This window comes from Spironucleus salmonicida, chromosome 4, assembly GCF_000497125.1.
Source record: "Spironucleus salmonicida strain ATCC 50377 chromosome 4, whole genome shotgun sequence".
Taxonomy (NCBI): domain Eukaryota; phylum Fornicata; order Diplomonadida; family Hexamitidae; genus Spironucleus; species Spironucleus salmonicida.
Window position 1 is genome coordinate 662,666 of NC_090599.1, and position 26,460 is coordinate 689,125.

The 26,460-nt window shown below is 40.4% G+C and overlaps 25 protein-coding genes across 25 annotated transcripts; 12 read left to right on the forward strand and 13 right to left on the reverse strand. All coding sequences in view use genetic code 6, as the record gives it.

Moving 5' to 3' along the window:
- Nucleotides 1-940: 940 nt before the first annotated feature.
- Nucleotides 941-1,504, forward strand: SS50377_23848 (uncharacterized protein; the record flags this gene model as incomplete). Its single annotated transcript, XM_067907712.1, has 1 exon — nt 941-1,504. One exon carries the CDS (start codon nt 941-943, stop codon nt 1,502-1,504), a length of 564 nt encoding a protein of 187 aa, XP_067764686.1.
- A 450-nt stretch (nt 1,505-1,954) lies between these two features.
- SS50377_23849 (uncharacterized protein) lies at nt 1,955-2,593 on the reverse strand (the record flags this gene model as incomplete). The annotated part of the gene is made up of 1 exon (XM_067907713.1): nt 1,955-2,593. One exon carries the CDS (start codon nt 2,591-2,593, stop codon nt 1,955-1,957), a length of 639 nt encoding a protein of 212 aa, XP_067764687.1.
- A 1-nt stretch (nt 2,594) lies between these two features.
- On the forward strand, nt 2,595-3,449 carry SS50377_23850 (Transmembrane domain-containing protein; the record flags this gene model as incomplete). Its single annotated transcript, XM_067907714.1, has 1 exon — nt 2,595-3,449. One exon carries the CDS (start codon nt 2,595-2,597, stop codon nt 3,447-3,449), a length of 855 nt encoding a protein of 284 aa, XP_067764688.1.
- A 93-nt stretch (nt 3,450-3,542) lies between these two features.
- Nucleotides 3,543-4,058, reverse strand: SS50377_23851 (uncharacterized protein; the record flags this gene model as incomplete). The annotated part of the gene is made up of 1 exon (XM_067907715.1): nt 3,543-4,058. One exon carries the CDS (start codon nt 4,056-4,058, stop codon nt 3,543-3,545), a length of 516 nt encoding a protein of 171 aa, XP_067764689.1.
- Nucleotides 4,059-4,170: 112 nt separating this feature from the next.
- Nucleotides 4,171-4,437, reverse strand: SS50377_23852 (uncharacterized protein; the record flags this gene model as incomplete). Its single annotated transcript, XM_067907716.1, has 1 exon — nt 4,171-4,437. One exon carries the CDS (start codon nt 4,435-4,437, stop codon nt 4,171-4,173), a length of 267 nt encoding a protein of 88 aa, XP_067764690.1.
- A 655-nt stretch (nt 4,438-5,092) lies between these two features.
- On the reverse strand, nt 5,093-5,485 carry SS50377_23853 (uncharacterized protein; the record flags this gene model as incomplete). The annotated part of the gene is made up of 1 exon (XM_067907717.1): nt 5,093-5,485. The coding sequence occupies one exon, from the start codon at nt 5,483-5,485 to the stop codon at nt 5,093-5,095; it is 393 nt and encodes a 130-aa protein (XP_067764691.1).
- Nucleotides 5,486-5,832: 347 nt separating this feature from the next.
- On the reverse strand, nt 5,833-6,090 carry SS50377_23854 (uncharacterized protein; the record flags this gene model as incomplete). Its single annotated transcript, XM_067907718.1, has 1 exon — nt 5,833-6,090. The coding sequence occupies one exon, from the start codon at nt 6,088-6,090 to the stop codon at nt 5,833-5,835; it is 258 nt and encodes an 85-aa protein (XP_067764692.1).
- Nucleotides 6,091-6,175: 85 nt separating this feature from the next.
- SS50377_23855 (uncharacterized protein) lies at nt 6,176-6,706 on the forward strand (the record flags this gene model as incomplete). Its single annotated transcript, XM_067907719.1, has 1 exon — nt 6,176-6,706. One exon carries the CDS (start codon nt 6,176-6,178, stop codon nt 6,704-6,706), a length of 531 nt encoding a protein of 176 aa, XP_067764693.1.
- Nucleotides 6,707-7,040: 334 nt separating this feature from the next.
- On the forward strand, nt 7,041-8,600 carry SS50377_23856 (uncharacterized protein; the record flags this gene model as incomplete). The annotated part of the gene is made up of 1 exon (XM_067907720.1): nt 7,041-8,600. The coding sequence occupies one exon, from the start codon at nt 7,041-7,043 to the stop codon at nt 8,598-8,600; it is 1,560 nt and encodes a 519-aa protein (XP_067764694.1).
- Nucleotides 8,601-9,325: 725 nt separating this feature from the next.
- On the forward strand, nt 9,326-9,565 carry SS50377_23857 (uncharacterized protein; the record flags this gene model as incomplete). The annotated part of the gene is made up of 1 exon (XM_067907721.1): nt 9,326-9,565. The coding sequence occupies one exon, from the start codon at nt 9,326-9,328 to the stop codon at nt 9,563-9,565; it is 240 nt and encodes a 79-aa protein (XP_067764695.1).
- A 299-nt stretch (nt 9,566-9,864) lies between these two features.
- SS50377_23858 (uncharacterized protein) lies at nt 9,865-10,176 on the reverse strand (the record flags this gene model as incomplete). The annotated part of the gene is made up of 1 exon (XM_067907722.1): nt 9,865-10,176. The coding sequence occupies one exon, from the start codon at nt 10,174-10,176 to the stop codon at nt 9,865-9,867; it is 312 nt and encodes a 103-aa protein (XP_067764696.1).
- Nucleotides 10,177-10,346: 170 nt separating this feature from the next.
- On the reverse strand, nt 10,347-11,945 carry SS50377_23859 (Collagen alpha 1 chain; the record flags this gene model as incomplete). Its single annotated transcript, XM_067907723.1, has 1 exon — nt 10,347-11,945. One exon carries the CDS (start codon nt 11,943-11,945, stop codon nt 10,347-10,349), a length of 1,599 nt encoding a protein of 532 aa, XP_067764697.1.
- An 831-nt stretch (nt 11,946-12,776) lies between these two features.
- SS50377_23860 (uncharacterized protein) lies at nt 12,777-13,082 on the forward strand (the record flags this gene model as incomplete). The annotated part of the gene is made up of 1 exon (XM_067907724.1): nt 12,777-13,082. The coding sequence occupies one exon, from the start codon at nt 12,777-12,779 to the stop codon at nt 13,080-13,082; it is 306 nt and encodes a 101-aa protein (XP_067764698.1).
- Nucleotides 13,083-13,776: 694 nt separating this feature from the next.
- Nucleotides 13,777-14,043, forward strand: SS50377_23861 (uncharacterized protein; the record flags this gene model as incomplete). Its single annotated transcript, XM_067907725.1, has 1 exon — nt 13,777-14,043. The coding sequence occupies one exon, from the start codon at nt 13,777-13,779 to the stop codon at nt 14,041-14,043; it is 267 nt and encodes an 88-aa protein (XP_067764699.1).
- Nucleotides 14,044-14,155: 112 nt separating this feature from the next.
- Nucleotides 14,156-14,671, forward strand: SS50377_23862 (uncharacterized protein; the record flags this gene model as incomplete). Its single annotated transcript, XM_067907726.1, has 1 exon — nt 14,156-14,671. The coding sequence occupies one exon, from the start codon at nt 14,156-14,158 to the stop codon at nt 14,669-14,671; it is 516 nt and encodes a 171-aa protein (XP_067764700.1).
- Nucleotides 14,672-15,185: 514 nt separating this feature from the next.
- Nucleotides 15,186-16,358, reverse strand: SS50377_23863 (CHY zinc finger domain-containing protein; the record flags this gene model as incomplete). Its single annotated transcript, XM_067907727.1, has 1 exon — nt 15,186-16,358. The coding sequence occupies one exon, from the start codon at nt 16,356-16,358 to the stop codon at nt 15,186-15,188; it is 1,173 nt and encodes a 390-aa protein (XP_067764701.1).
- A 153-nt stretch (nt 16,359-16,511) lies between these two features.
- On the reverse strand, nt 16,512-17,258 carry SS50377_23864 (PX domain-containing protein; the record flags this gene model as incomplete). Its single annotated transcript, XM_067907728.1, has 1 exon — nt 16,512-17,258. One exon carries the CDS (start codon nt 17,256-17,258, stop codon nt 16,512-16,514), a length of 747 nt encoding a protein of 248 aa, XP_067764702.1.
- A 282-nt stretch (nt 17,259-17,540) lies between these two features.
- Nucleotides 17,541-17,717, reverse strand: SS50377_23865 (uncharacterized protein; the record flags this gene model as incomplete). The annotated part of the gene is made up of 1 exon (XM_067907729.1): nt 17,541-17,717. The coding sequence occupies one exon, from the start codon at nt 17,715-17,717 to the stop codon at nt 17,541-17,543; it is 177 nt and encodes a 58-aa protein (XP_067764703.1).
- Nucleotides 17,718-17,791: 74 nt separating this feature from the next.
- Nucleotides 17,792-19,783, forward strand: SS50377_23866 (ABC transporter family protein; the record flags this gene model as incomplete). Its single annotated transcript, XM_067907730.1, has 1 exon — nt 17,792-19,783. One exon carries the CDS (start codon nt 17,792-17,794, stop codon nt 19,781-19,783), a length of 1,992 nt encoding a protein of 663 aa, XP_067764704.1.
- Nucleotides 19,784-19,802: 19 nt separating this feature from the next.
- Nucleotides 19,803-20,270, forward strand: SS50377_23867 (uncharacterized protein; the record flags this gene model as incomplete). Its single annotated transcript, XM_067907731.1, has 1 exon — nt 19,803-20,270. One exon carries the CDS (start codon nt 19,803-19,805, stop codon nt 20,268-20,270), a length of 468 nt encoding a protein of 155 aa, XP_067764705.1.
- A 75-nt stretch (nt 20,271-20,345) lies between these two features.
- Nucleotides 20,346-20,510, forward strand: SS50377_23868 (uncharacterized protein; the record flags this gene model as incomplete). The annotated part of the gene is made up of 1 exon (XM_067907732.1): nt 20,346-20,510. The coding sequence occupies one exon, from the start codon at nt 20,346-20,348 to the stop codon at nt 20,508-20,510; it is 165 nt and encodes a 54-aa protein (XP_067764706.1).
- Nucleotides 20,511-20,598: 88 nt separating this feature from the next.
- On the forward strand, nt 20,599-21,435 carry SS50377_23869 (uncharacterized protein; the record flags this gene model as incomplete). The annotated part of the gene is made up of 1 exon (XM_067907733.1): nt 20,599-21,435. One exon carries the CDS (start codon nt 20,599-20,601, stop codon nt 21,433-21,435), a length of 837 nt encoding a protein of 278 aa, XP_067764707.1.
- A 455-nt stretch (nt 21,436-21,890) lies between these two features.
- On the reverse strand, nt 21,891-22,199 carry SS50377_23870 (uncharacterized protein; the record flags this gene model as incomplete). The annotated part of the gene is made up of 1 exon (XM_067907734.1): nt 21,891-22,199. The coding sequence occupies one exon, from the start codon at nt 22,197-22,199 to the stop codon at nt 21,891-21,893; it is 309 nt and encodes a 102-aa protein (XP_067764708.1).
- A 363-nt stretch (nt 22,200-22,562) lies between these two features.
- SS50377_23871 (Plasma-membrane choline transporter and transmembrane domain-containing protein) lies at nt 22,563-24,794 on the reverse strand (the record flags this gene model as incomplete). The annotated part of the gene is made up of 1 exon (XM_067907735.1): nt 22,563-24,794. The coding sequence occupies one exon, from the start codon at nt 24,792-24,794 to the stop codon at nt 22,563-22,565; it is 2,232 nt and encodes a 743-aa protein (XP_067764709.1).
- A 235-nt stretch (nt 24,795-25,029) lies between these two features.
- On the reverse strand, nt 25,030-26,397 carry SS50377_23872 (uncharacterized protein; the record flags this gene model as incomplete). The annotated part of the gene is made up of 1 exon (XM_067907736.1): nt 25,030-26,397. The coding sequence occupies one exon, from the start codon at nt 26,395-26,397 to the stop codon at nt 25,030-25,032; it is 1,368 nt and encodes a 455-aa protein (XP_067764710.1).
- Nucleotides 26,398-26,460: the final 63 nt, after the last annotated feature.

A 26,460-nucleotide genomic window follows, 5' to 3' on the forward strand; every position in this document is an offset into this window, starting at 1 on the left:
TCTTAGAGTATAAGTTATGATTATAAAAAGTTAGCAATACATATCTTAATTTTACCTCTTCAGATGAAATTTAAAATTATATAATAATAGTATACTATTTGTATATTAATTCTATTGATTTTTCTTTGAACATAAGAATAAAAATAACGTCTAATTATTTATATGTTTAAAACGAAAAGAAATATTGACTGAGAGATTTAGAGTTTATCAAAAATCAAAATAAACAGATCTACGAAAAATTTATTTTGAACCATGGCTATGTATGTTCCTATTTCTTAATATGGTTATGTTCATTATCTGGAAACCCCTGTATTTATATCGTATAAGAAATAAGAATTTAATCAAGCTAACCGATAATATTGATAAATTTTAAATTATAAAAATGTTTTCTGCCTATATATCAATAATAAATCATTAGCTGATTTATATATAATGTAACTAGTTATTAAGGCTATACGAATGATGAAAAAGAATTTCATTAATTTTTAGTTATAAAATTAGTATTATTTATCCAAATAACTAAAATACATTAAATATCCATTATTTCATAGTATATAATCTTAAAAGCTTAAAAATGCATCTTCATATTCATTTATAATTTTTCCTACTTTACATCATAGTCTTATCCAAATACCACAAAAATTACAGACACTGTTTTAATTTTTATTTAAATCAAAACTTCAGTTAAAATTCTAATTGTTATTTCAAAGGATTCTAATACAAATAAAATAACCTGTCAAATTTGTAAGATCACATTGGTATTCCACCACCGATCATCTTCCATAAAATTTATAAATATTATACTCTCCATAGCATAAAACCAGCCTAACCACCCTGATCCATAATCCAAACATCTTCATCTATCACCTTCCAATTTCCAAAAAGTAACCTATTTTATATAATAATGACATTAATCTCAATTTTTCATTCCGCCTAAATCATGCCTGAGCTCAACCTCACAGTGCCTCTAGTACAGTCGCTTACAGAGCTCAAAAAGTCGCTTCTGCAGGTATCTCAGAAGTAGCTGCTTCCGAGGTCGCTGGTTTTGGCGCTGAAGAAGCAGTTCGAGCGCAATTTGCTTACTGACGCCGAGTTCGTCGAGGTGGAGCAGAAGCATCTGGACGTCATCAGTGCCGTACTATCGCATTCTGGATACATCACACAGGCGTAGGCCGAGCAGTCATAGCGCGCTATCCAATGCATCTTCGATAAGTGCGAGTCGTTCGAATTGGAGAAATCACAGGTGGAGCTCTCCATGTCGCAGGGCATCTCGCTCTTCTCCAACAACTCTAACTTCTATGACAACCAAATCGAGCACCTGAAGCTCGACCTGGAGGGCAAGAACGCGGAAATCGTGGCCCTGGAAGCGGAAATTCGCGACTTCAAGACAAGAAAAACAGGATCCAGGGCGCTGGTGTAGTAGCAGAGTTCTAGCGCTTCTGTGGGAGAAATCAGTGTGTATCCAGCATCAGATCCGCTGCATTTTCAAGGCAAAATGATGTGAGCAGTTAAGTTACAGTTTTGGACGGTGCAAAAATCGGCATGATTTCAGGTCTTCGTGCGCGGCTTGGTTTTGTTTCGTGGGTGTAATGTGCATTTTGCCATTATGATAAATTATCTGAGTATTGCTGAGAAGTGCGAATATACTTGAGTTGTAGAAATGTAAAATTTCAATAAATATAAATTATATAGTATAAATAGTGGAATTTTTGTTTGTCGTAAGATACACCCTAAAATTGTATAGAAAAGGTTATGCTTGGTAATAAAAATAATAGGGTATTGGGAGTTAGTGATAAAACTGGATATTACTCATAATAAGAATTCTAAATTTGGTATAGTTTAGCATTTAGTTAGGTGATAAATTAAATATTAGCGAAATTGATCGTACTTACAGTGTTAATAAAAATAATCAATATCAATGAAACCGTTAGAAAATATCAGTGATTGAAAATACTCAAATGGCCATTTAATTTATAAAGTCCTCTACTTTTATCATATGTTGCCCTATTTTTTAAAGTTTTGTTTATAGTAATTATAGTTAAGAAGTACCTAGCAGGATATCCATTTCAAGCTTATCCATGAACCTTTAACTTCCTATTGGAAAACTAGTGCTTCTTTATATGGATCTTGGCGATGTCTGCTTAGCTAGGCAGTTATTATCTGATTAGTGGAGCCTTGAACTCTTCATTATTAATTTTTAAATTATTACTACAAGTATTTACTAACGTTTATTTATCATTAAATATAACCAACAATAAAATACAACAGTTTTTTGTAACTCAACATGTAGGTAGTATTTATCTATATTTGATTGTATATATATTTTTAAAACTTATAAAAATTGATGATACTAATTATATGTGGAATTATATAAGAATGGTCGAATTTTTATATATTTTATTTTATAGGGAATCACGATAAATTATATCCCGTAACACTTAAATAATAAGGGTATTGAGTATGTATTTTAATCAATATTCAGTTTTAAATAAATTTCGCTTAAAAGACTTGATTTACAATATATTTATGTTTATACAATAATTTTTCTTGGGCAAAGCTTTCTGACTTAGTTTTATGTTCGACACACTCTCATCATGCTTATTATTGTTAGTATGAAAAATATAATATAGTTTTGTGCTTTTGATCATCTAGTGATTACTACTTCGACTGCAGCGGAACGTTCCCTTGCGCTGGTCCCGTGGGCGTGTGCCAGCGCTGCCGCTTTACCAATAGCGAGCGGCGCGGCAGCGCGACGTCCGAGGAGTACTAAACATACAGACTGCAATTTGCAGATTTCGTGGAGCTGCGGCGGCCGCTGGGCCTGGGGGCGGTTCTGGAGCTGCTGGAGTACCGAGAGATGCGCTGCATCGTGGAGGAGATGCTACGGCAGGATATCGGCGGGGAGACACTGGAGGCGCTGTACGACGACATCAATATCTAGCTGTTCGGGCGCGACGGGAACGACGACAGCAGCGAGGCGTACTTTGACAGCGAGGAGGAGGAAGAGGGGGATGACGTAAGGACATGAAACAACTCACTCGGCGAAAAATTCGATGCTGGGCTAGCTCACCAGCCACTCTAGGGGCGCTTCGTCGCCGAAGCTTGACAGGTCACAGTAGGAGTCGGTCCGCGACAGTTTACCCATTTCTGAGAACGGGATAGTTTGTTTAGTATACTATGCGGGCGATCGGTAAATCAGAGTATACAGTTTTTCGCTAATAGTGGGATATTGGTATATATACGCAAGTATTTTTTTGTAATACACAATTTTACGGTTTTCTACTAACGAAGATTACAATACCACCTGGTTAAAATAAAATATATAACTAGTGGAGGGATTTGGAAACTTAGTGAGTTTAGTAATATCGAATATTATTTTTATGCCCGCGTTGTCTAGGATTCTGGTACTCGGATCTTTAGGTTTGCAAACATAATGCATCGTATACTGATAATTCTCGATATTACCTTTTTTAAACCGTTCCGCTTGAGCAGAAAATCGGTATTATATCTGGCGATATACTTTATCAAAATTTAGTACAGGTTCAACTTGCTGGAAAGTGTGGTTTAAAATGTCTCTGGCCGCGCGTGTGCTGAGAGTAGAGGCTTAGCGGCGTATGTGTTGCCGGACGAAACCTTCCCGTTCCATCCGCCCTCCTGCTTGGACGCGGTTCCCTACACCCGGAACCACTAGGCTCCCGCCGCGCTGCCACGTCTGGCCTTTTGCTGTTCTCAGACCTATTCAGCAGTGCCACGAGCACGACACCTCCAAGTGGGTTTTTTGCTAGGCTCTAATAGGCAGGTGCATGATTCGTCTGCGCTTCCCTATAGACGCCCAGCGCTACTACTGCTACAGCCCTTTAAAAGCAGCATCCCACCACAGTAATGAACGTAATCACTCCACTTCCTTTTCTAGGCAAAGCATCTCCAGCGGGGCCGCGTTGCACCCCGATCCTGTTAGGGATATGGGCTCTATCGCGTAGGAGTCGGTTCTGGGGCACCTGATCTTTACCGCCTGCCTATCCATTTTGAGATAGAATTTGGATTCTATTTATATACATAGTAGAGATAAAACTTTAGAAACCAACAAATAGGTATTGGGATAGTCTCACGGTTAAAGTTAGTTTATCTCTTAGCCGAACGGGAAGCTCGCCCAGAATACGCAAATATCACTCAATAGGCTACGTCCTGGAAACTGAAGCCGCAGAGGTCGTACCATGGGTCATCTCCCACGATCGACACGCCTGAGCACACCGGAGTCGTCTCTGCGTGCTTCCTGCTGATCGTGTTATTCAGCTCCCCTAGCAGATCAGCCGCCTTGCACTGGATCTTCTCCACGAAGTAGCGGTCCCGCTCTGGGATAGCATATGTCGCAGTCGCGCCCTTGAGCTTGAACAGGTCGGGATAGGTGGAATAGTACCTAAGTTTGCGCGCTTTCATTTTGTAAAAGGAAAAGAGTGCTGTGCTTATAACTTATATCCTTAAGTATTAGGGTGCGATAATTCAAAATCGCGGGTGGTCAAGTATGCGGGACTGAAAAGTGGAATGGTAATCTCAGAACAAACTAACTTAAATATTTGACTAAACTAAGCCATATATTATATAAGGTCTAAATATTAACAATTAAATTCTGTGTTAAACGTAATTGACCTCAGATTAGTAAAAACTTATTTTTTTAACATTTTATGTAATATTATCAGCAAATAATATACCTACATGGATATATTAAATTTATAATTATAAATTTATAGTATTTAAATATAAGGTAACAATATTAATACTAGTGTAATTAATCCCCGTTAATTAGTTTTAGAATAATTATATAATTACATAAACGCTGTAAAGTTTCTCATTTAATCAAAACAACGAATAAGTTATGGATATCTTATAGTCTTTTTTCCTAATTTTTGAAAAAATTATATAAAATACTTTGAATATTTTTTGAATAATTATTCATATTATATTTATATTTGTAATATTGTTTTCTAAAGTATACTCTATTAGTGAGTAAATAAACAAGCAGATAAATATATGTAAAAAATATACATTTGTTTAATAATAAAATAATCTAGATTCCTTCAAGCTAATTATCTATTCAAAATTCTAAATAGTGATACATCAGAAACTCTTAAGATGATTCGGATGCTTCTTCCTACATCACCTATTTTTAAAGTAAATTAAATTTTGACTTACGCTTAAGATAAGAGTAGGTTTATATCTATTCCTTGAATCCTTCATCAGTTTTGAGAAGTAAATAATACATATTCTTTACTCCTGAAGGGGAAACATTTGGAAATACTTCTTTGCAGATATACTTCCAATTTAACCCTTACTCAAGTATCGCCGCCTTTAATTTCTCTTCATCTTCATGCGACCACATGTGAAGTTTTCGTTTCATCATTTATAATGTTTTCTTGAAACATTTATTAGTTAATATTATGTTATTATCAAAGTTTGTTTACGGATAAACCTTAAACCTCAATATCATCTTACCTATATATAAATAATACATTCTGGAGTGGTGAATCTTAAAAAATATTTTAAGTAGTGTTATTTGATTATATTATGATTAGATTGTAATTGTCTGAGTTTAATAGAATAATTACATAATAATAAAATCAGTCTTTTATAAAGAATAAGTTAACTTATGCTAATATTAACAAATATATCCCTATATATCAAAATTAATATTCTAACGTAAAGACTATATACTAATGTATAATTAGAGATAACTAATAATTGGTTCAAAAAAATTAAAAAAGTTTGTTGGTCTTTAGAATCTTAAACCAACATATTAAGAGACTTAATACAATTAATATATTTGAATATATATCTTCACTTCTTTACAGCGGCATTCAAAATTTCGACCTTTTTATGAATTTCCGCAAGGTCCTTCTTCATCAATTCTGCGTCTACTGCAAATTTGTCCTGGGAGTCTCTCGCGCTTTTCACGTCAATTTTGAGCTGATCGAGCAGCTTTTACTGCAGAAGGTCTTGATCATCTAACATAGCTTAAACATCGAAATCTGGCATTTCTACGGCATCCTCGGCTCTCTGCAACTCCTTCTCGACATCTTTGGCAATCTTTTTCATATTTTAGTTTTTAACAACTTTAATATTTATTTTCATATAATAATCATATTTACAAATTTTTATTCCACTCCACAACTATCCAAAAATGTCACACCATGCCTATTTTACGCACCACAACACGCGCTTCCGCCAGCCAGCGTTCCGCGCCAAGATGACGGCTGAATTCCCGCTGCTCCCCTTCGTCAACACGTCCTACAGCATGAAGCGGATCAAGTTCTTCGCGCAGCTAATTCCCGACTACTGCTACTTCAGGCGCACGCTATCGCTCTCGCAGGCCGAAATTCAGCGCATTTTCCACCTTTCCAGCCGCTCTGTGAAGACGATTTTGCGGGGCCAGAAGGCGACGAAAACCTTCCGGCCGCGCCGCTTCTCGAACTCCGGGGAACGCGTCGTTTTCACCAAAAATTTGGCAGCGCTGAAAGACAAAATTCGGGCCAATTTCAGGGACTTCAAAGGCGAAATTCTGACGTTAAAAGAAGTGGAAAATCAATTTGTTGAATTTTTCGAATTTATCGACAGAAAACCCATAAACTGCGCGATAATCGAGGCCGAAATGGCTGATATAATAGCGCTCAGGTTCCAGGGCGGCGCGGTTGTGGGGGTCAAAATCAAGTGAGATTTGGGGTGTTGAACGAGTGAAAAATTGATATTTGGTGTCTGTGCGTTAACTGGTGAAAATGTGATGTCGGGAAAGAGAGGTATGCTGGCTGATGCGAAATTAGCTGTTTGGTGAGATTCCGTCAAGTTAGGATTAGAAGGATAATTAGTGTTGATGTATTTGCAGTAATTTTCTGGTAAAATGCTGGATTGTAAAAAATAATGCGAAATCGGGGTTTAGGAAAATTCTGTGTTACAACTGTTATTTACGATATAATAGTACATTATAATAACAGGTTTCGAATTAAAAATAGTTGGCTATATATATTATAATATAAGTTTATATTTAAAAAATGCTGTTCGCAATATAGTTGACATGCTTTAACCAGTACGCGGAGCTGGAGGGAATTAACTAACAATTGTAGTTTAACGTGTATTTTTAACCCGCATACAGTATTGATAGTAAGTGCGTGGCGTTCAACAACTCGAAGGCGGTGGTTTACCTGCAGTATCTGGACGCAGGGGCCGTTAAGGAAATTACCTCCGAGTTCCAGTACTACTCAGACAGGAACCTCACAGTCGAGGTGAAGAGCGTGGCAAACGCAACCTTCCAGGCGATGGCCCTGCTCTCTAGGCTGGCCTACAAGGTCAACATCTCGGGGCAGCTGGAGTTCCCTGGGAGTTTTTACCGCATCCAGAACACGCAGGCCAACATCTCCAACTGCTGGTCGGACCTCCAGCTCAAGTACCTGCGCGTAGGGCCAGGTGCCTACCTCAGCCTGGAGGCGCAGCCGAACTTCTGCGCGATCCGGGACCCGGTGCTAGAATTCCAGTACCTCGTCAGCGGCGAGTGGCACAGCATAGAAATCAAGGCAAACACCAGCACGGGCCCAGGTGGCTTCAAGTTCCCCTATGTCCATCTCGACACCAAGTTCTATCAGGTGTTCAAAGACCAGCTTAACGAATCTCAGCAGAATGAGTTTAACATGTTCTTCGAGCAGTTTACGATCGACCGGAGCCTTTAACTGCGCATGCAGATGCATTATACCACGGCGGGATCCACGCTGATTAAGCAAATTGTTAGCTAAGTACTAGTAACGTAATCAGATAATAATTAATATTTAGAAAATATTAAAGTTAGGTCAATTGTGAGTAGTCTCGGGTTTGATGTTATTGGGGAATTTTCGTAATTAGCAGATATTGACTAAAAGTATAAGGTATAACTTTAGGTTTTGTTTTAATAAATGTAATTAGAGCTATACAATGACCTATATAATTTAGCATAAATGTTGTCTATAACTTTCTATTTTAGGGAGGAAAATATTTCAGTTTTGTAACTTCCAGATAATCTCCAAATGCAGTTTTTCTTCGTAATTTACGACGACGAAACAATTATTCATGAAGAAAGCGTGTTTGTCGATGTGATAATTTCATGCTTTACCGCCATGAATATCATCGTAAGCCGCTCCGAGACAAGCGTAGTCGTATTTCCCACCAACACGGAGAGGTGCGCTAAATTATACTCCAATGGGCTGCCAATTTACGTGGAGTAAGTGTTGTAACTAGACAAAACCACTGTATCGCGGACCACCTTCCAGGCCATGCTGAAGGAGCTCAAATTCGAACCACGCCAGTTTTACAAGCTCGAACTCGGCAGGGCTAACGCACTAACAACCTCGAACTTCACGCTCGCGGAGGGAGACTTTTACCAGCGCCAGAAGGCCTACATCTCTAAGGCGAAATCGTCCACAATGACGCTGACGTACGTGACGAATAATTTCGAATTTTTCAATAATTTAGATATTGCATTTGAAGATACTGCAACTCTATTATATCCTACTATTGGTATTTTTGGTGGAATCTTAATTGGTATAATAATATATATCTCTATAGTTACGCCAAATCTATAGTGAAGTAATTAAAATTATTTAATAAATATAAATTTAATTATAGATTTACTTAACTATGGTGTGTGCTTAATATAAATAGCATTTTTAATAATAAACGGTTAATCATTATATCATTTTTGATAAAACTGATACTTAAGTTTTACTTATATATAATAATATGCATCTTTTTATTAATTATTTGTTGATTTATCATTAATTATGATTGCTTTTAAGGAGACCGCGGAATTTCTAAAATAAATATTATTTGCTGTATAAATACATAATTATATATCAATATAATATTTAAATAAAATCTTCTTCTTTTGAAAGAGAAACTTAGGTTTACTTATTTTGAGTACAAAGTTATTATTATGAAAAAATTATAAACAGAATACCAGATAATCCTATAAATATATGTTTATGCGACTAAATACTAATATGTCACCATTATTTAGCAAAAATAAACATGAACTATAAATATTGGTTGTACCAGTAATATTTCATTTATGAAACTTTTTGTATACCTTTGGTTATTATATAAAATAAAATAAAGTAATGTTCACTAAATATTTAGTTGCAAAAAACAAATTTTAAACATATATACAATATACTATTATTTACTAATAAAATAAACAAATCATAAATTATTCGCAAATACTATAGTATTATATATTTATTTTAGTATTATGGATTAATACATTAAAACCTATAATACTTATTTTGTCACATTTAATAAATTAAAAATCGAAATGCAAAGAAAACAAATATGGACATTTGAATAGATAGAATATCTAGCGAGTGCATTTCGCTAGGTTGGAATGAATTGGAAGATGATACAAAGCAAATTCTTCCCGAAATACTAAATCGGATAGATTAGAAATGCTTATTATAAATTCAAGAAAGAATAACCGGATTTATTCTAAAAATGTACCATCAATGCTGGAGTTGGATTATAAGATATTGATCTAAATTATAATGTTTTTAAGTGATTTGGGGTCATAATATTTTTATGTTTAAGTAAAAATTTATTGACTTATAAAATGTTAAGCAATATTGTAAACAGATTAATATATATTATTAAATTATGTTGGATAGTACTTAAAAGATATCATAATAATATTTTAATAATCATTATAAAAATACTAACAGATCCTATTGAAAATCATAATTATTCAGTTTAGATAATAATTAAGTAATAAAACTTTGGCAACAAGTTTCAATTTGCACTTTGCAAATCTAAGCACCAGATAATGGAATATCAAGTGGCTAAAAATTTTGCCCAGTTTATTCACTAAACCCAAGACCAGGTACCTGAGACAAGCATTGGGGCAGGAATTGGAACAGAAGAGAATGCATGAAATGAATTACCATCATCTGTACTGGAATTCATTATTACATCAAATTTGACAATTGTAAGAGCTCCCCGTAGTTATGATAAAATATTAGAAGCTTCTCTAGCTATTTTTTGTACTGATATTAAATCTCTATCATCCACGCCTTATTTTTTCATAAAAATATTATCCTAAAGGTTTGCTAATGTTATATTTTCTTTAAATACACCAGGATAACAGGTAAAATATGGTAGTTTTCTTGCCTTCATTGTTATAAAATGTTCAAGTTTAATTATAGGGAATTATGATGTTAATATTAAATATTATTAATAAAATCATTTACAAATAATAGTTAAATGACAAAACTAATAGCGTAATAAAGATAAATAAAACAAAGTATTCAGTTAAAGTAGATTATTACTATAGACTATAAAATTAATCATTCTACAACACCTCCTAAATCTCTCTCCCGTACAAATCCTCCTGCAGCTTCTTCAAGTTCTCTATAACGTTCCTCTGCGGTTGCAATATACTATTTCATACTTTTTTAAACCTCTTCTCTCGAAAAAATATCTTCACCAACTCTTGTTTCAAGTTCACGAATTTCCTTAAGATGTTAGAATAGTTCACTATCCCCTTATTAATTATTGAGTTCTCTATGACTTTAGTTAAATTAAAGCTCACCCATTGTGGGATCTACCCCACCTTAATGAAATTTATCAAATTAAAAGCAGCCAGCACCAAAACTCGTCCAAAATCTAACATCTTTGTCAGCACCTGCACTTGCTAAAGAATTTCCTAATGGATGTGCATGTAAATCTATAATTTTTACACCAATATTTTAAGAATTACGATGAGCCCCTTAAATTTTTGAAATAGGTTACAAAATTAATGTTTTAACATCAATAAAATCAGAATTTCTATAAAATTCTATTTCTGGGGCTTCAAAATTAAAATTTTAATTTGTATTTGATAAATCATAAAAATTAATATCTCCATTTACGTCACCTATTGCAAATGAATTTTATGATAAGGGATTCCAACAAAATGATGATGCTTCTACTGTGGATTTTGTTTAAAATACAGGAATTGATGAATTTCTAATATCAAAAATTTTAGTACCAGAATTACCTAAAATAAATAAAAGCGAGCCAGAATGATGAAAATAAATCTTATTTATTGTATCTTCTGAATTTTAGTTATAAATAATGGTTTGCGTAACTTCTCGTGTTCTCCCATCAATGATAACTACATTATCTCCTCCAGCAGCAAATATTTCACGAGAAAATGGATGTGCGGCTACACAGTTAACACCTTTGTAAAAAACAATCTCTTCCGTTTTATTCAATACATAGCCTTCAAATTTTGGTTTAAAACGATTTTTTAAGTCAACAACTGCTACACGACCGTTTTCACATCCACATAACATAATTTCCCCGCATGATGCTACTGAAATTCCAGAAATTTTGACATCATTAAATATTTCAAGTTTTTCAATTTATTTATCTTCAGAGTCAAAGTGTAAAAGATTGGGAACTGTAACAATAACACCTTTATTTGTTGAAATATATGCAAGATTAGAATTATCTGGATGAAATGAAATATCTGTATGGCCCTAAGCTTGATTGAAAGTTTTATTATTTGTCAGATAATACTAATAATGAAATGAGAAATCATATGTATTATAAAGATAGATAGAACCATGATTTGTTCCTACGAAAAGAAAACGCCCATCCGGATTATATCTCGAAAATATTAAATCAGCATATTATTTTTACTACTAATGCTTAATTTCACACTTTCTCCTATTAACATATTTAGTAAGAATTTAAGAAGGCTCGGTTATTAATCTATCTGAAGATTCTAATGGAGGTAGAGGAATTATGTTAAGGCGAAGTTAATTTAACAAGTTAAGAGATGAATATTTGTTACAATATGCATGCTAAATATCTACAGTCTTATTCGATTTAGCTTTAGATGCTTCTGAACCATCACGACGAGGTTAATTTTATCTATTATTAAACCCTCTTGGTTGCATTGTGAAGCGAATAAGGAAAGAGTAAATAAAATTATATTATTTGTTATATTTAGATTAATATTAATTTAAGCACTATATAAAAATTGAAAAAATTAGTTTTGGATATTACTATTGCTATAATTTTATATAAAAATTATATCATAATAATAAATTACTGATATTTAGTTCTTTTTAAAAGAGTTCCGCCGGTTTAGGTCTTATAATTAAAAAAGCAATTTTTACCAATTTTAAATTGTTATACAACAATGTATTGAAGTTTATCATAATGTAAATAATAGATTTAATTATACAAAAATATTATTATGAATATTATGAATATTATTTTTAAATAATTCAAATACTTAAAAATTCATATAGAATTACTATAAATTTCTTAAAATGTTTATTCTATTCATACTCGAATTGCTGATTAGTTATAATAAATAGTGAAAATTTGTTTTAGATTACAGTATTGACTTAGATTTACTATAATAAAATGTATTAATTATCAAAATGCTAATAATAATAAAAGTTGAATTTATATATTTAGTAAGAGAGATAAATAACTGTATTGATTTTATAATCTTAGTGCATATATGACACTTAAATAATATAATAATCTAAGAAGCGGTACTTCACACTTTGTATCATTCTCTAACATATTTGTTGTTGAGTCTATTTGCTTTAATTTAAACATTAAGAATGACATAATTTATTGAGAGTATTTATTTAACCACTCAAATATATATATAAATTTGACTTAACATATTAGATATCTAATAATAAAAAAATTCAACTAAAAAACTAAACAACCCATATTATAATGTATAGGTATAAATAAAACTTTCGCAAATGTCAAAAAGGAAACTTCATATGTGGTCTCATGAAGATGAATAGAAGCTGATAGAAACAATATTATAACGAGGTTTAAACTGGAAACATATCTGCTAGGATGTTTTTCCTAACGTATCACCTTCAGGAGTTAAAAATATGTATTATTTACTTCTGAAAACTGATGAAAGATTCAAGGAATATATATAGTTTAATTTTAAACGAAAATCTACTATGTAATTAAATAACAACAAAGATAGATAACTTAAGAAGTAACCTTAAGAAAATTCTCATGAATTTCAAACTTAGCATGATCTAGAATTATGATTTATAATACTGAATAATGAGTAATAATTCGTTCACAATAATTTAGGCTAAACGGTATTTGCTATAAGTTTATAGATTTTTTCAGATATCCTGAAGTAGTACTAATTAATTATATTGATTATCAACCAGTATTTACATACACACTAAGTCAATAAGTTAGAAACATATTTTTAAAGAAATAATATCCATTTATTTAGAAATATTTTAAGTTTGATATTTCTAATGATCAGAACGTTTATATTAGTAAAATTAATATATCTCAGAAAAATCTTATGGCTGATAAATTATATTATTATAATCAATATGTCATGTTCGTTCCATATATGTAATGTGAGTTAAATCAAATTTAACTACCTTATTTATGTTATATATATAATATAGAAAAACGAGTAGTTACTTTGCGTCAGAAAGTTTGATACAATTTTGACTAATTTAATATTTTTGCAGAATAAATAAATGAGAATAAACAGAATGAAGTTACTATTGATAAATTTATATGCATGAAAAATGTTTATACAATTTTAAATAAATCAACATCTTGGTAGACTAAGAACTGAACATGTGTTGATTGTATTTCTAACGCCACCATTCCACTTTTCAGTCCCGCATACTTGACCACCCGCGATTTTGAATTATCGCACCCTAATACTTAATGATATAAGTTATAAGCACATCACTCTTTTCCTTTTACAAAATGAAAGCGCGCAAACTTAGGTACTATTCCACCTATCCCGACCTGTTCAAGCTCAAGGGCGCGACTGCGACATATGCTATCCCAGAGCGGGACCGCTACTTCGTGGAGAAGATCCAGTGCAAGGCGGCTGATCTGCTAGGGGAGCTGAATAACACGATCAGCAGGAAGCACGCAGAGACGACTCCGGTGTGCTCAGGCGTGTCGATCGTGGGAGATGACCCATGGTACGACCTCTGCGGCTTCAGTTTCCAGGACGTAGCCTATTGAGTGATATTTGCGTATTCTGGGCGAGCTTCCCGTTCGGCTAAGAGATAAACTAACTTTAACCGTGAGACTATCCCAATACCTATTTGTTGGTTTCTAAAGTTTTATCTCTACTATGTATATAAATAGAATCCAAATTCTATCTCAAAATGGATAGGCAGGCGGTAAAGATCAGGTGCCCCAGAACCGACTCCTACGCGATAGAGCCCATATCCCTAACAGGATCGGGGTGCAACGAGGCCCCGCTGGAGATGCTTTGCCTAGAAAAGGAAGTGGAGTGATTACGTTCATTACTGTGGTGGGATGCTGTTTTTAACGGGCGGTGGCAGTAGTAGCGCTGGGCGTCTATAGGGAAGCGCAGACGAATCATGCACCTGCCTATTAGAGCCTAGCAAAAAACCCACTTGGAGGTGTCGTGCTCGTGGCACTGCTGAATAGGTCTGAGAACAGCAAAAGGCCAGACGTGGCAGCGCGGCGGGAGCCTAGTGGTTCCGGGTGTAGGGAACCGCGTCCAAGCAGGAGGGCGGATGGAACGGGAAGGTTTCGTCCGGCAACACATACGCCGCTAAGCCTCTACTCTCAGCACACGCGCGGCCAGAGACATTTTAAACCACACTTTCCAGCAAGTTGAACCTGTACTAAATTTTGATAAGGTATATCGCCAGATATAATACCGATTTTTCGCTCAAGCGGCACGGTTTAAAAAAGGTAATATCGAGAATTATCAGTATACGATGCATTATGTTTGCAAACCTAAAGATCCGAGTACCAGAATCCTAGACAACGCGGGCATAAAAATAATATTCGATATTACTAAACTCACTAAGTTTCCAAATCCCTCCACTAGTTATATATTTTATTTTAACCAGGTGGTATTGTAATCTTCGTTAGTAGAAAACCGTAAAATTGTGTATTACAAAAAAATACTTGCGTATATATACCAATATCCCACTATTAGCGAAAAACTGTATACTCTGATTTACCGATCGCCCGCATAGTATACTAAACAAACTATCCCGTTCTCAGAAATGGGTAAACTGTCGCGGACCGACTCCTACTGTGACCTGTCAAGCTTCGGCGACGAAGCGCCCCTAGAGTGGCTGGTGAGCTAGCCCAGCATCGAATTTTTCGCCGAGTGAGTTGTTTCATGTCCTTACGTCATCCCCCTCTTCCTCCTCCTCGCTGTCAAAGTACGCCTCGCTGCTGTCGTCGTTCCCGTCGCGCCCGAACAGCTAGATATTGATGTCGTCGTACAGCGCCTCCAGTGTCTCCCCGCCGATATCCTGCCGTAGCATCTCCTCCACGATGCAGCGCATCTCTCGGTACTCCAGCAGCTCCAGAACCGCCCCCAGGCCCAGCGGCCGCCGCAGCTCCACGAAATCTGCAAATTGCAGTCTGTATGTTTAGTACTCCTCGGACGTCGCGCTGCCGCGCCGCTCGCTATTGGTAAAGCGGCAGCGCTGGCACACGCCCACGGGACCAGCGCAAGGGAACGTTCCGCTGCAGTCGAAGCAGTAAAAGTGATCGAAAACACGCGGACAAAGCAACCCAGCGTTGAGCTTCCGTGCTTCCTGAAGGAGGGCATGCTTCTCAGCCCCGGAGAGCATCGCCATGCGGCATACGGGGCACTGAAAGGAATTAAGTTTCTACGCGCAGGCCTCGTGGACTATATGCATGCATGGGGTCGCACGGAGCAACTTCAACGAGGCAGTGACTGGCTCCAGGCAGCACGCACACGCCTCGCCGCCGGGGCAGAGCGCTGCGAAGTGGCAGGTCTCGCACGAATTGCAGTGGGAAGGGAGCGGTATGAGTGAGTAAATACTGCAAATTTAGCACATATGCCGGAATAGCTGCGCGCCACAAGGGCAGGAGGTGTCGTGTACTACGGCATGGCAGATCGCACATCGCACGGACTCGAGCTGGAACTGGTGGGCCTCCTCCGCATCATGGCAGAATCTACATCTGTAAACATTCTTACATGTCGCGCAAACCAACTCGCAGCTGCTGGATACGTGCTCGCATGAAGTGCTCTCTAATACCTGCTGCTCCTCATAGATTACGGAAACGGGGTCAGCCCTATCTAGCCATGCAGGTTGGTAGGTGGTACTTTGCAAGAAGGATTCTTCGAGTTGGATGACAGACATTGACGGTTTAAAAAGCGCCAACGGGAATGCCGGCTGTGGATACTTGAGGCACTGGTAGTCGTGCGGAACTGCAAGTTATAATATAACTAAAATAACTTTGTTCGATTTGGCGTAGTAAGGCAGTGCTGGGTTCCCCACTACGTAGAGTATTCTTTAGAACAGTTTTCCTTTCATGGACTAATACAGGTTACTACAGATATAATAATACAGTTATTTAAATAACACCATTTCAGTAGTTTTTTGTTTTTGAGCGAGTGGAAATGGGGTTGAGTGGGTTGGTTGAGGGATGATTTAATAAGATCAGAAGGAGAAATAAAATAAGATGATTCAATCATATCCCTACTGTACAAACCTCCATTATCCATTAACTTGCCCAAATTTTTAAAAACTTGCACTTCCAACTAGTAAAGGAACAGCACTGATAGCTGCTATCCAGCTTTGCATTTTAGATCTTCTATCTTCAATAAACTCCAACTGACTACCTCCCATTAAAAAATGCTTTTGAGGTGGTAATGGTGGAAGTTCAAGCCCTGAATTTGAAAGTTCGGCATAAAGGCCTTTCAGATCATTAAAACGCCTTCTCACCATGAAGTATCGAGAATCTTCACGTAAAACTGATGAGGTTTAGCATGCGAAAATAACTCTATAATCAACAAAATCGTGCAATTGACCTTAATGTGTTTATGGTTAATCGACTATAACCTATTAGACGTTCTAAATTAAATTATCAGTCACAAAAGTTAGAGGAGTTCCCCAAAATACGGTAGATTCTTATTAAGTCAAAATATTAAGTTAACGTGTTAGAGCTGCACAAGAATCACGAGATACCGATAATTATGTATCAATATCTTATGATTATTATAATTACTGAAGAGTTTGCTCCACATTAATTAAAAGTTCTTAAAATGGCTGAGGATGTTGACGAACTTAGTCATCGACCGCTGCTAATTATTATAGTAATTGCTATGCATATTATATTTGTAATGGATATGATGATTGAAGCTAAGAAATAAGATAAGATGCATTATCATAAGAGTCACGATATTAATCATACAGTATGTAAATATTTGTCATTTTTGATTTATAATGAGAAGAGGAAAATAATTTTGTGGGAAGATTAAATTTTATATTAGAAATAAATTTATTTTTATTTTAAAACTAAATTAATAATTTTATATTTAAATTAAAAGTAATATTTAACTATTTTTACATAATTATAATATACATAATTTTATATAAAATATAAACTACAAACTCCCTTCAGCTTTTGTGTACAGAAATCGACTTAGATTAATTGACCGATTACTATAATATTAAAGAATGATTAATATCACACAATATCCCTTTAATTTAACCTCATTGTACCCAGTACTTTTAAACACTATGATAGTAATCGTATTATACGTTTTCACATAGGATATAAAACATGTCGCGAAGTACTAGAAGGCGACCTCCCTCCTAAATGGAGCGAGCCCCGCGCCCCGGCATACCCTGCCCACACATACTCCCTTTACCCATCCCAGCAGACCCCATTCCAAGGCCTCTCTGCCCTCCAGCCCGCGCCGTGCTCGGCTCCCCTGCGAACGTGGCCGCTGCGACTCCACAAAATGTCTATCAGCGTGGACCACCTGTCCTACTCGGTGCCTGAGGGCCTGCGCTAGAAGCTGCACGCCGCCTCCCGGTACCGCTACCGGCGCCAGGAGTTCTGCCAGGCGGAGGAGCCCTTCAAGCCGATCCTGCGGGACATCTCGCTGGACGTGCAGCCGGGGGAGTTCGTGGCTATCATCGGGTCCTCGGGCTGCGGGAAGACCTCGCTGATCAACATCGTGTGCAACCGGCTCTACACGAAGACCTTCTCGGGCGAGGTGCGCTTCAACGGCAAGCGCGTGGGGCCCTGGATCAAGCGCCGCCTGGGCTACGTGCAGCAGGAGGACATCCTGGGCGCGGAGGAGACCGTCTTCGAGGCGGTGAAGTTCGTGGCGGACCTGAAGCTGCCCGGCCGCCACCACGAGGAGCTCACCGACCGCACGCTGGCCTCGCTCGGCCTGGCCCACGTCCGCGACTCCCTCATCGGGGCGCCGGCGGGCCAGGGCTTCTCGGCGGGGGCGAACAAGAGCGGGATCTCGGGGGGCGAGCGGCGGCGGACCAGCATCGCGCGCCAGATCGTGTCCGGGGCGGAGGTGCTGGTGCTGGACGAGTGCACGAGCGGGCTGGACGTGCACACCGCGAACCAGCTCATCGCGACGCTGAAGGGGCTCAGCGGGCGCCCCTACGACCAGTTCACGAGCCCCGACTCGCAGCGCCACGGGCTCACGGTGCTGACCACGATCCACCAGCCCACCAGCCAGATGTGGGGGCTCTTCGACCGCGTGCTGGTCATGCGCCGCGGCCAGCTGCTCTTCAGCATCCCCGCCGCGGGCTTCCTGGAGCGCGCGCGCAGTGCCGGCGTGAGCCTGCCCGAGAACGTGAACCCCGCCGACTTCCTCATCGAGCTGCTCGCGGACCCCTCTCAGGAGGCCGTGGTGGAGCGGCTCGCGGCGGAGTTCCGGCAGGCCGCGCCAGTGCCAGTCCGGCTGGCTGTGCTGGAGACCGCCGAGACGGTGGACCCGGACGGCGTGGACGGGCGCGCGGTGCTGGGCTACACGCTGTCGGCGGGCCAGCAGTACGGCGCGTACCGGGCGGACCGCAAGTTCGGGCTGCTGCCGCACGCGCTGATCTCGGCGTACGAGGTGCTGCACTACGAGGCGAAGTACGTGCAGAGCTACCAGGCGCAGTTCGGCGTGCTGCTCTCGCGGGCGGTGCGGCAGCAGGTGCGCAACCCGGTGCTGTTCTTCCGCTTCCTGCTGCAGTACACGGTGGTGGCGCTCTTCGCGGGCTCGCTGTGGTGGCGGCTGGGCTACACCTACACGGCGGTGGGGAACCGCATCGGGGCGGTGTTCTTCATCCAGATCACGCTGGTGTTCCCGCCCTCGGCGGACGCTGCGCAGCGCTGGTTCCAGAAGCGGCAGGTGTACCTGGCGGAGCACGCGCAGGGGCTGTACGGCACGGCGGGGTTCTTCCTGGCGGAGCTGCTGGTGGACCTGCCGGTGTACGTGTTCATGGTGTTCTACACGATCGTGATCGCGTACTTCATGGTGAACATGAACAGCTCGCTCCAGCTGTGCCTGCTGCTGGGCGTGCAGTTCCTGCTCATGCTGTACAGCACGCTCTTCCTCGCGCTCTTCTTCCAGTTCGTCTTCAACTCCTTCGTCGCCGCGATCGCCGTGTTCATGACCACCGTCAGCATCCTCTTCACCTTCGCCGGGCCCTACATCAACCCCAGCTCCGTGCCCTCCTACTGGAGCTGGATGCCCTGGGTCAGCCAGTTCGCCTACATGTTCCGCGCCTACCTGTACCTCATCCTCCACGGCCAGGACGTGGTGTGCGACCCCGGCCAGAGCTGCCCGCTCGACTCGGGGGCCACCATGTTCGAGCTCTACGGGCAGCAGGGCTGGACGCTGCTCAGCGCCACGCTCACCAACGTCGGCTACACCGCCGGCGTGATCGCGCTCTTCGCCTGCGCGTCCTACCTCATGCTGCGCTACCGCCGCTTCTCCTGACGCTCCCTTCCACCCTACAATGAAGTTCGCGTCGCTGCTGGTGTTCGCCGCGGCCCCGCTCGCCCTCGCGGCCCAGATGACCGTGATCTGCTCCGTGGTGCGGCTCATGCCCGGCTGCCCCGCCCCCGTGGACGCCTGGGTGGCCCTGCTCCGCGCGCACGGCGCCTACAGGCCCACCGTGCTGCTCGGCTACGCGGCCAACCTCGCCGCCGTGGTGCACGCCCTGCTGCTGGCGGTGCTCTGGGGCCTCGAGCGCCTGGCCCGCGCGCACCGCCGCTGCCGCCTCCCGGCCTACCTGCTCACGCTGAGCCTCTGCCTCTCGCTCGTGCAGGCGGAGTTCCGCACCGTGCCCGACCTGCTCGTCGTGGTGCTCAACGAGCGCCTCCTGGCCCTCCTGCGCGCCGCCGCCCGGCAGCTCGGGGGGATCGCGGTGGCCGGCCGGCTCCTCCTCCAGCAGGTGGGAGCGGAGGTGCTGGACGCCGAGTGACCTCCTTTCCTCTCCCGCAACTTGTGGTTCACCGTACCGAATTCGCTTCGGGCACATATCCGCCCTCCCCGAAGAATGGACGAGCGGAAGGTGATCCAGCCCAGCTACTCCGAGTACCAGCGGATGTTCGACGGCGACAACCCCTCGGTCACCGAGATCTCCGCGCGCGGCAGCCAGAGCAACCTGCAGGACATCCTGGACGCCAACCTGGACGAGGCCTCGTCGCTCGCCTCCGAATGATTATTTCTCTTGCGGTACTCCACGGGCTGGGCATGGACCGCGGCACGCACCGGCCCCTGACATCGCGGCCCATCCTCGCCCCTCCAAAATGCGGCGCCCGCACTCCCCGGTCCCGACGCGCTCCCTCGGCCCCAGCGCCCCGGCCCGGCCCGCCACGCACGCCGCGCGCAGGGTTCCTATAAGTATTAGATCAGAATCTCCCGTTCTGGTGCGTCTGCAGAACACAATAGAACACCACAAGCTCGAAATTCACAACCAGCACGGTGTGGCGTTCCGGAACATCCTGACGAAGGAGGACTTCACACAGTTGCAGTTCTACCAGTAGGAGCTAGTCGATTTCGCACCTCAGAAGACGAGCAGGATTTTGAAGAATTTGAAGGCCAAAATCCAGCCCAGTTTCCACTCGCAACACCTCATTTTTTACAAGGTAAACCCCATCGCAACTCACTAGCTGGTGAAGCACAAGTCGCTAGAGCTCACCCAGTACTCGTCATATTTTGTGGGAATCTTGAACTCGAATAAGTTAAACTTTATGAGAAAAATCGTTGCCCGCTTCAGCCAGATGAAACAGTGTGACGTCGTTCCACCTATTTCGGAGGCTATTATCAACCGCATAACGCTGGTTTTGCCGAAGAATCTCGGGCCACGGCTTCTGGAAAAGGCGCAACGTGCGCTAGCTGACATGCAGAAAGCGTTTACGCTACTGTTTTTTGATGGTGGTGAGTTCATGAACTACCTATTTTTTCTCAAGTGGCAACTAAAAGCGGCATGCTTCACACTGTACTTGAATGATATTTTTCCCATAATAAGCATTTACCAGCAGGCGAATTAGAGAATTTTGTACTATTAGACCTTTGTGGTAATCAGAAAGTTTAACAAGGTCGACTCAATTTTCGGGGCCTAGGGTGATATGGTGAATTAGTGAATTAGGGGTAGCTGAGAAATGAAAATTTTAGTTTCGAGGCACAATAATAAAATAAGAGGTACGATTTATCTATGACTATTTATTAGCTATTAGTGGCGCTGAGTAGGGGAAATTAGTGTTTACGGCATTTAGTTAGCTAGTCATGTTGTTAAGTAAGTAAATAATTATATATAATAATGTTACATTATAATTATATAAAATTAATTATTTACTTCATTTTAAGCTATTGTTTTCGTGGACATTTAGATTTCATTCTGGTAATTAAACTATATTTATAAATTTCTGAACCCTTTTTAAGAATAGTTATAATACGAATCAAATAAGTGAAGTCTTAGCATTTATCATTATGTTACCAATAATATTATTGCTGGTTTCACTTTATAAAGAGGAGAAATTATATAAAAACTAACTGCTTTAGCTTAATATGTATTGAATATAGTGATATTAAGTATAAATCATATCAATACTTCATAGCAATGGACTTGAATATTCTCCAGAGCTGAAGTGAGCTTATCAAGTTTTTAATTCAAAATTTGAAGCTTTGATGTCTCTATTAGAATCAGTATTTCTAGCTTATCTAAAAGTCTATCTATATTAGGTGGGAAGCTAATACTCTTTTGAATTTAACTAGGAGATTTTATAAATTTAGGAACTAAGCAAGCACTATATATGTCTAGTGGAGTATGTATGAATTGTTATTTCATTTTAGTAGGGATGTTTTGCTTTTATTATCGATGTGAAATCGGATATGAATTGTTTTCCATTTTCGTAAGTTATTAATTATAGATTCTTGATTATGATTTTACGAGTCAATGTGTTTCCAATTTAAAAATATGTATTGCTTAAAATCAATAACAAAACAGATTGTATAAAATCTATTATTCTAAATTAGCTATGATTTTGTATATTTTACGAAAAACGAATACAATTACTTTTAATACATAGAATACATACTTAGTTAATATTAATAATAGAAACTTACTCAAATAACCCGGTATAATTTGTTTTGCCAACGACGTAATAATGTTATATTATTAAAAAATTGATAAAATTTCGTGAAAAGATTATGGATTTATATTTGTTTCTACATTTATGAGTATAAAATTTTCATAATTTTTAATAGCAATTCACTAAAGAAGATTTGCCAATCCTTTTGGTGCAAATACAGGTAAGCCTTTCTCTCGATCAAATATCATAAATGAATCTTCATAAAGATAGCACATATATATTGAATCAATTGTTAGCTGAACTATCCCTACTGTATAGTATGAAATAATGAACATTAATACAGATACAAGCAATGACCCAGAAATATACAAATCCTAAAAGGGTGATGTATACCTAATAATAGCCCACGTACAAACGCCAGATCCTACAGCTATTAATAATTTTGCAAATGTTAGAAATATCCAGGATAAGAATTTAACACTCATGCTAGTAAAGAAAGACCCCATAGTTAGTTTCATTGAACCGCCTAGTGATTTAAAATAACCTACTCCAGTAATAGCGGAATAAATAACAACGTTTCTATTAATCCATTCTACTACTTTTTACAAGCATTTCAGGCAGCAACGAGCTACCTGGAATGCAGCTTTAATAATTTTAGAATTAGCAATTTTGTTACTTAGTTCTAGTCGTCTTAAAACATATTCTAAGATCATTCTAATAAAAACAACTAAGCTAGTTATGAAACTGGCAACAAGCAAGGTTCCCATATTTTTGATAACGCAAAGAATACTTTACTTGAAAACTCCTTTTGTACGTCTTTTATCAGAAAAGTACCAATAAGCTACGTGGAAGGAGATCATATACTATAGGCAGGAGTGAATGAAAAAGCTGCCCCAAATTACCATAAAAACGTATAATGCAAATAATGCGGTAGTACAGCCATTTTAAACTGTAGTTTGTACTCCATCTATTTCCGTGATGATCGTAAAATTAAACATATGACCTCTGGCATCATAATTACCACTCAGATAGTACATTAAAGCTATTCCACCAGTCCACACTAAATGACCTACAAAAATGACAACAAAAAATATCGGAATGAAAAATATATTGGGGACCTTTCTCATGCAGTCGACAGATGAAGCAATAACAGCGATTCCAACGCGGATTCCTTTGAAACAGAGAATAGCAAATAATAAGACCAACCCACCAACTATCGCAATAACGATACCGAGTGCCAGAAACAAATTCGCCTTATTCATGAGATCGGAGTCCACAAACCCGAAAAAGTCTATCGTGTTTTGGGCCGAAATTTTGAGCTGCAGCGAAAGTGAGATGAAGTAGTAGGCCCCAAACGCCGCCGCAAGCACAACAGCGATGATGGTGCCGTAAACAACGAATTTAACGATGAACCTGAGACAAACTAGATAAACCGCCGTTATCGCAATGCCGCACAGCAGCCCGTAAATGATCTGCAAATATGTCATTTTCACCTCAAAAGCGAAGCTTTGCATAACGCTGGCAACGAAACTGACGATTTTTGACAGCAGCGGCCCCACGACTGCGACGTTTTGGGCCTGCAAATTAACGCGCAAAACGCACTGCTGGACGCCGAGTTGCGCCAGGGGCCCCAGGAGCTCGTAATCGGTCCGCGCGCCCGAACCAGCGAATTTCTGGACGGGGACGCAGAAACCGCTCAGGAAGGTGTATTTTGGGTTCCCGGCCAGGAACGCCTGAAATTCGTCCGCGGGGTACTCAGATTTCACGCTTGCGGCGGAAATGCCGTCTATTTTTCCAGCAAAATCTACGAAATCAGCGCTGCAGAGCACCTCCGTCGTGGGCTGAAGCTGGCAGTCGAAATCTGAGCGCATGCAGACAGTGCCCCCGAGCCCCGCAAAACCGACGGCACGGGAGCTGAAATCGGTGCGCAGCGGTCTGATTTTGCGGAAAAATGTGCGGGTGCGCGTAGGGTCCAGCCTGCCAGCGTCCGAGAGATCGCACGAAATGCCGCTTGCAGGGTGCAGTTTCTGGATCAGTTGGCAGAAATCTGGCACCTGGGAGGGCGATAACATACGCGAATAGTCCGTTGCGAGGAAATCTGGCTGGTTTGGTAGGCCACAAACTCTCCTATTTTGGTCTGCCGGTCGGATTATGAGCAGTATCTGGTCCGCATGCGTCCAGAGTTTGTAGAATACTGCAGAGCCCAGCATCGCTGCGAGCGCGAGCATAAAGATTATGGAGCAGAGGACGTCGCGAAATTTGCGCTGTTTGGGGCTCATAATGGGGGAGGCTGAAACAGCGTTTTGGGAGATAGCAGGTGATTCTGGCCCGCTGGGAACGTATTATGCCACGTTTGCCTTTACAGGTGTGAAAATTTGGCCCTGCGTTTAAAAATTGTCTATCTGTGTCATTTTAAAAAAGTGAACACTAATACATTGCTTTTATATTTTAATGTTCGTGTATTATTATTGACAGAATAATCTGAGTACTATAGAAACTAAATAATTTATATTTAATATATAATAACCATTTATTAACAAAAAAATCTCAATTTAACTATTCTAGTTTCTACGATATTTAGTATATAATACCTTCCAACGGAATTTTCAATCCCACGCGCAGTCCGCCCACAATTAAACCCAAATCTCACATCCTGATCACCTGGTTTATGTCCTTTCCCTTCTCGTCGCTCCCCTTCCTTTTTTCCCAAAAAACACCATTTCCGCCCTCCCTAATTTCTCTAATTCCTCTAATTTCTCCAATTTCCCCGCAAATGCAGAAAATCACGTCCCCGACGATCCCGAAACCGAGCAAATTGCTCCCAGGGAAGTTCGCGAAGCAGCTCGAAATCTGCTGCACGAGCATGATCTTCTGCTGGTTGAAAACGAGCTTCAGCACGAAGCCCGAGGACGCGCCCAGCAGGATGCTGCTAGCGTCGTTCTGCGCGATTTTCTGGATGCCGTAAATCGGTCGCTGAGCAGACGAAATCGCCGTTTCCGGCGCTAGCAGCTGCCCCAGGCGGCAGAAATACGCCGCCTGCAACGTCGTGCGGCTGAGCGTCACGCCGAAGCCCTGGAACGACGCCAGCACGAACGCGTCCGGCAGCTCCAGCAGCTGGTCGTACGTGTTGTCGTCGAGGTCGATTTCGGTGCTCGTCGCCAGGTCGACGAAGCGCGAGGGCTGCCCCGGGGCCTGCAGAACGATTGCGCCTGCCGAAACTGCCGAAATTCGGCCCTCGAACATGAGCCGTCGCTGGACGATTATGCTATCGATTACGCGCCGGTCGGTCTTGCAGATGAAGCCGATTTTGAGCTCCAGGAGGTCATTCTCGCCGAAGAATTGGCGGTTTTCAGCGTCGAAAAAGACGTCTTTGGAGACCAAATTGAGCAAAATTTCGCTGTCAGAAGCAGAAATTACGCAAATCAACCGCGGAATGACCTGAAAATCGAGCTTTATTAGGTCCAGCAGGTTCTGCGCGTGGAAACCGCTCGCAGTGAACTCTATCAGGAGAAGCGATACCGTTGTAGCGATAATGAGCGTATTGAGGGCAAATTGTAGGTCGAAAACGTGCACGGGGCCCTTGTCGGAAGTGAGCTGGAACTGGTGCAGGAGCGTCGCCTGCGGCTTGGAAAAGCGCTGCTCCGCTGGCTGATTAAATGCGCTTTGAGCGGTTTCTGGTTTTTTGAAAATGTAGCACTGGTTGTCCAGCGTCGCCGTCGCGAAATACGACTGGTTCGTGGCACACAGATACGGAACTGATGAGAATAATCGCTGATTTGTTGGAAAATTCGGTTTATTTGTTGGCTTCTGCTGTGTTTAGTCAGTAGGATATATTGGATGCACTTAGTATGGCGGGTTAGACTGATTTTGGGGTTATTCAACATAATTTCGTCTCTGTGGTTATTGGGTATATTATTATGGGTTTTAATATATTACTTCAGGCTATTAAGGAGCTTGGTGTGATCGTTGATCAGGTTAGTAGTTCTTAATTGGGTTTTTACCTAAGTATACCATTTTCGAGGTAAATTAAAACTATATAATAGTATAATAATATTGATTTACTTTTAATTAAGATTA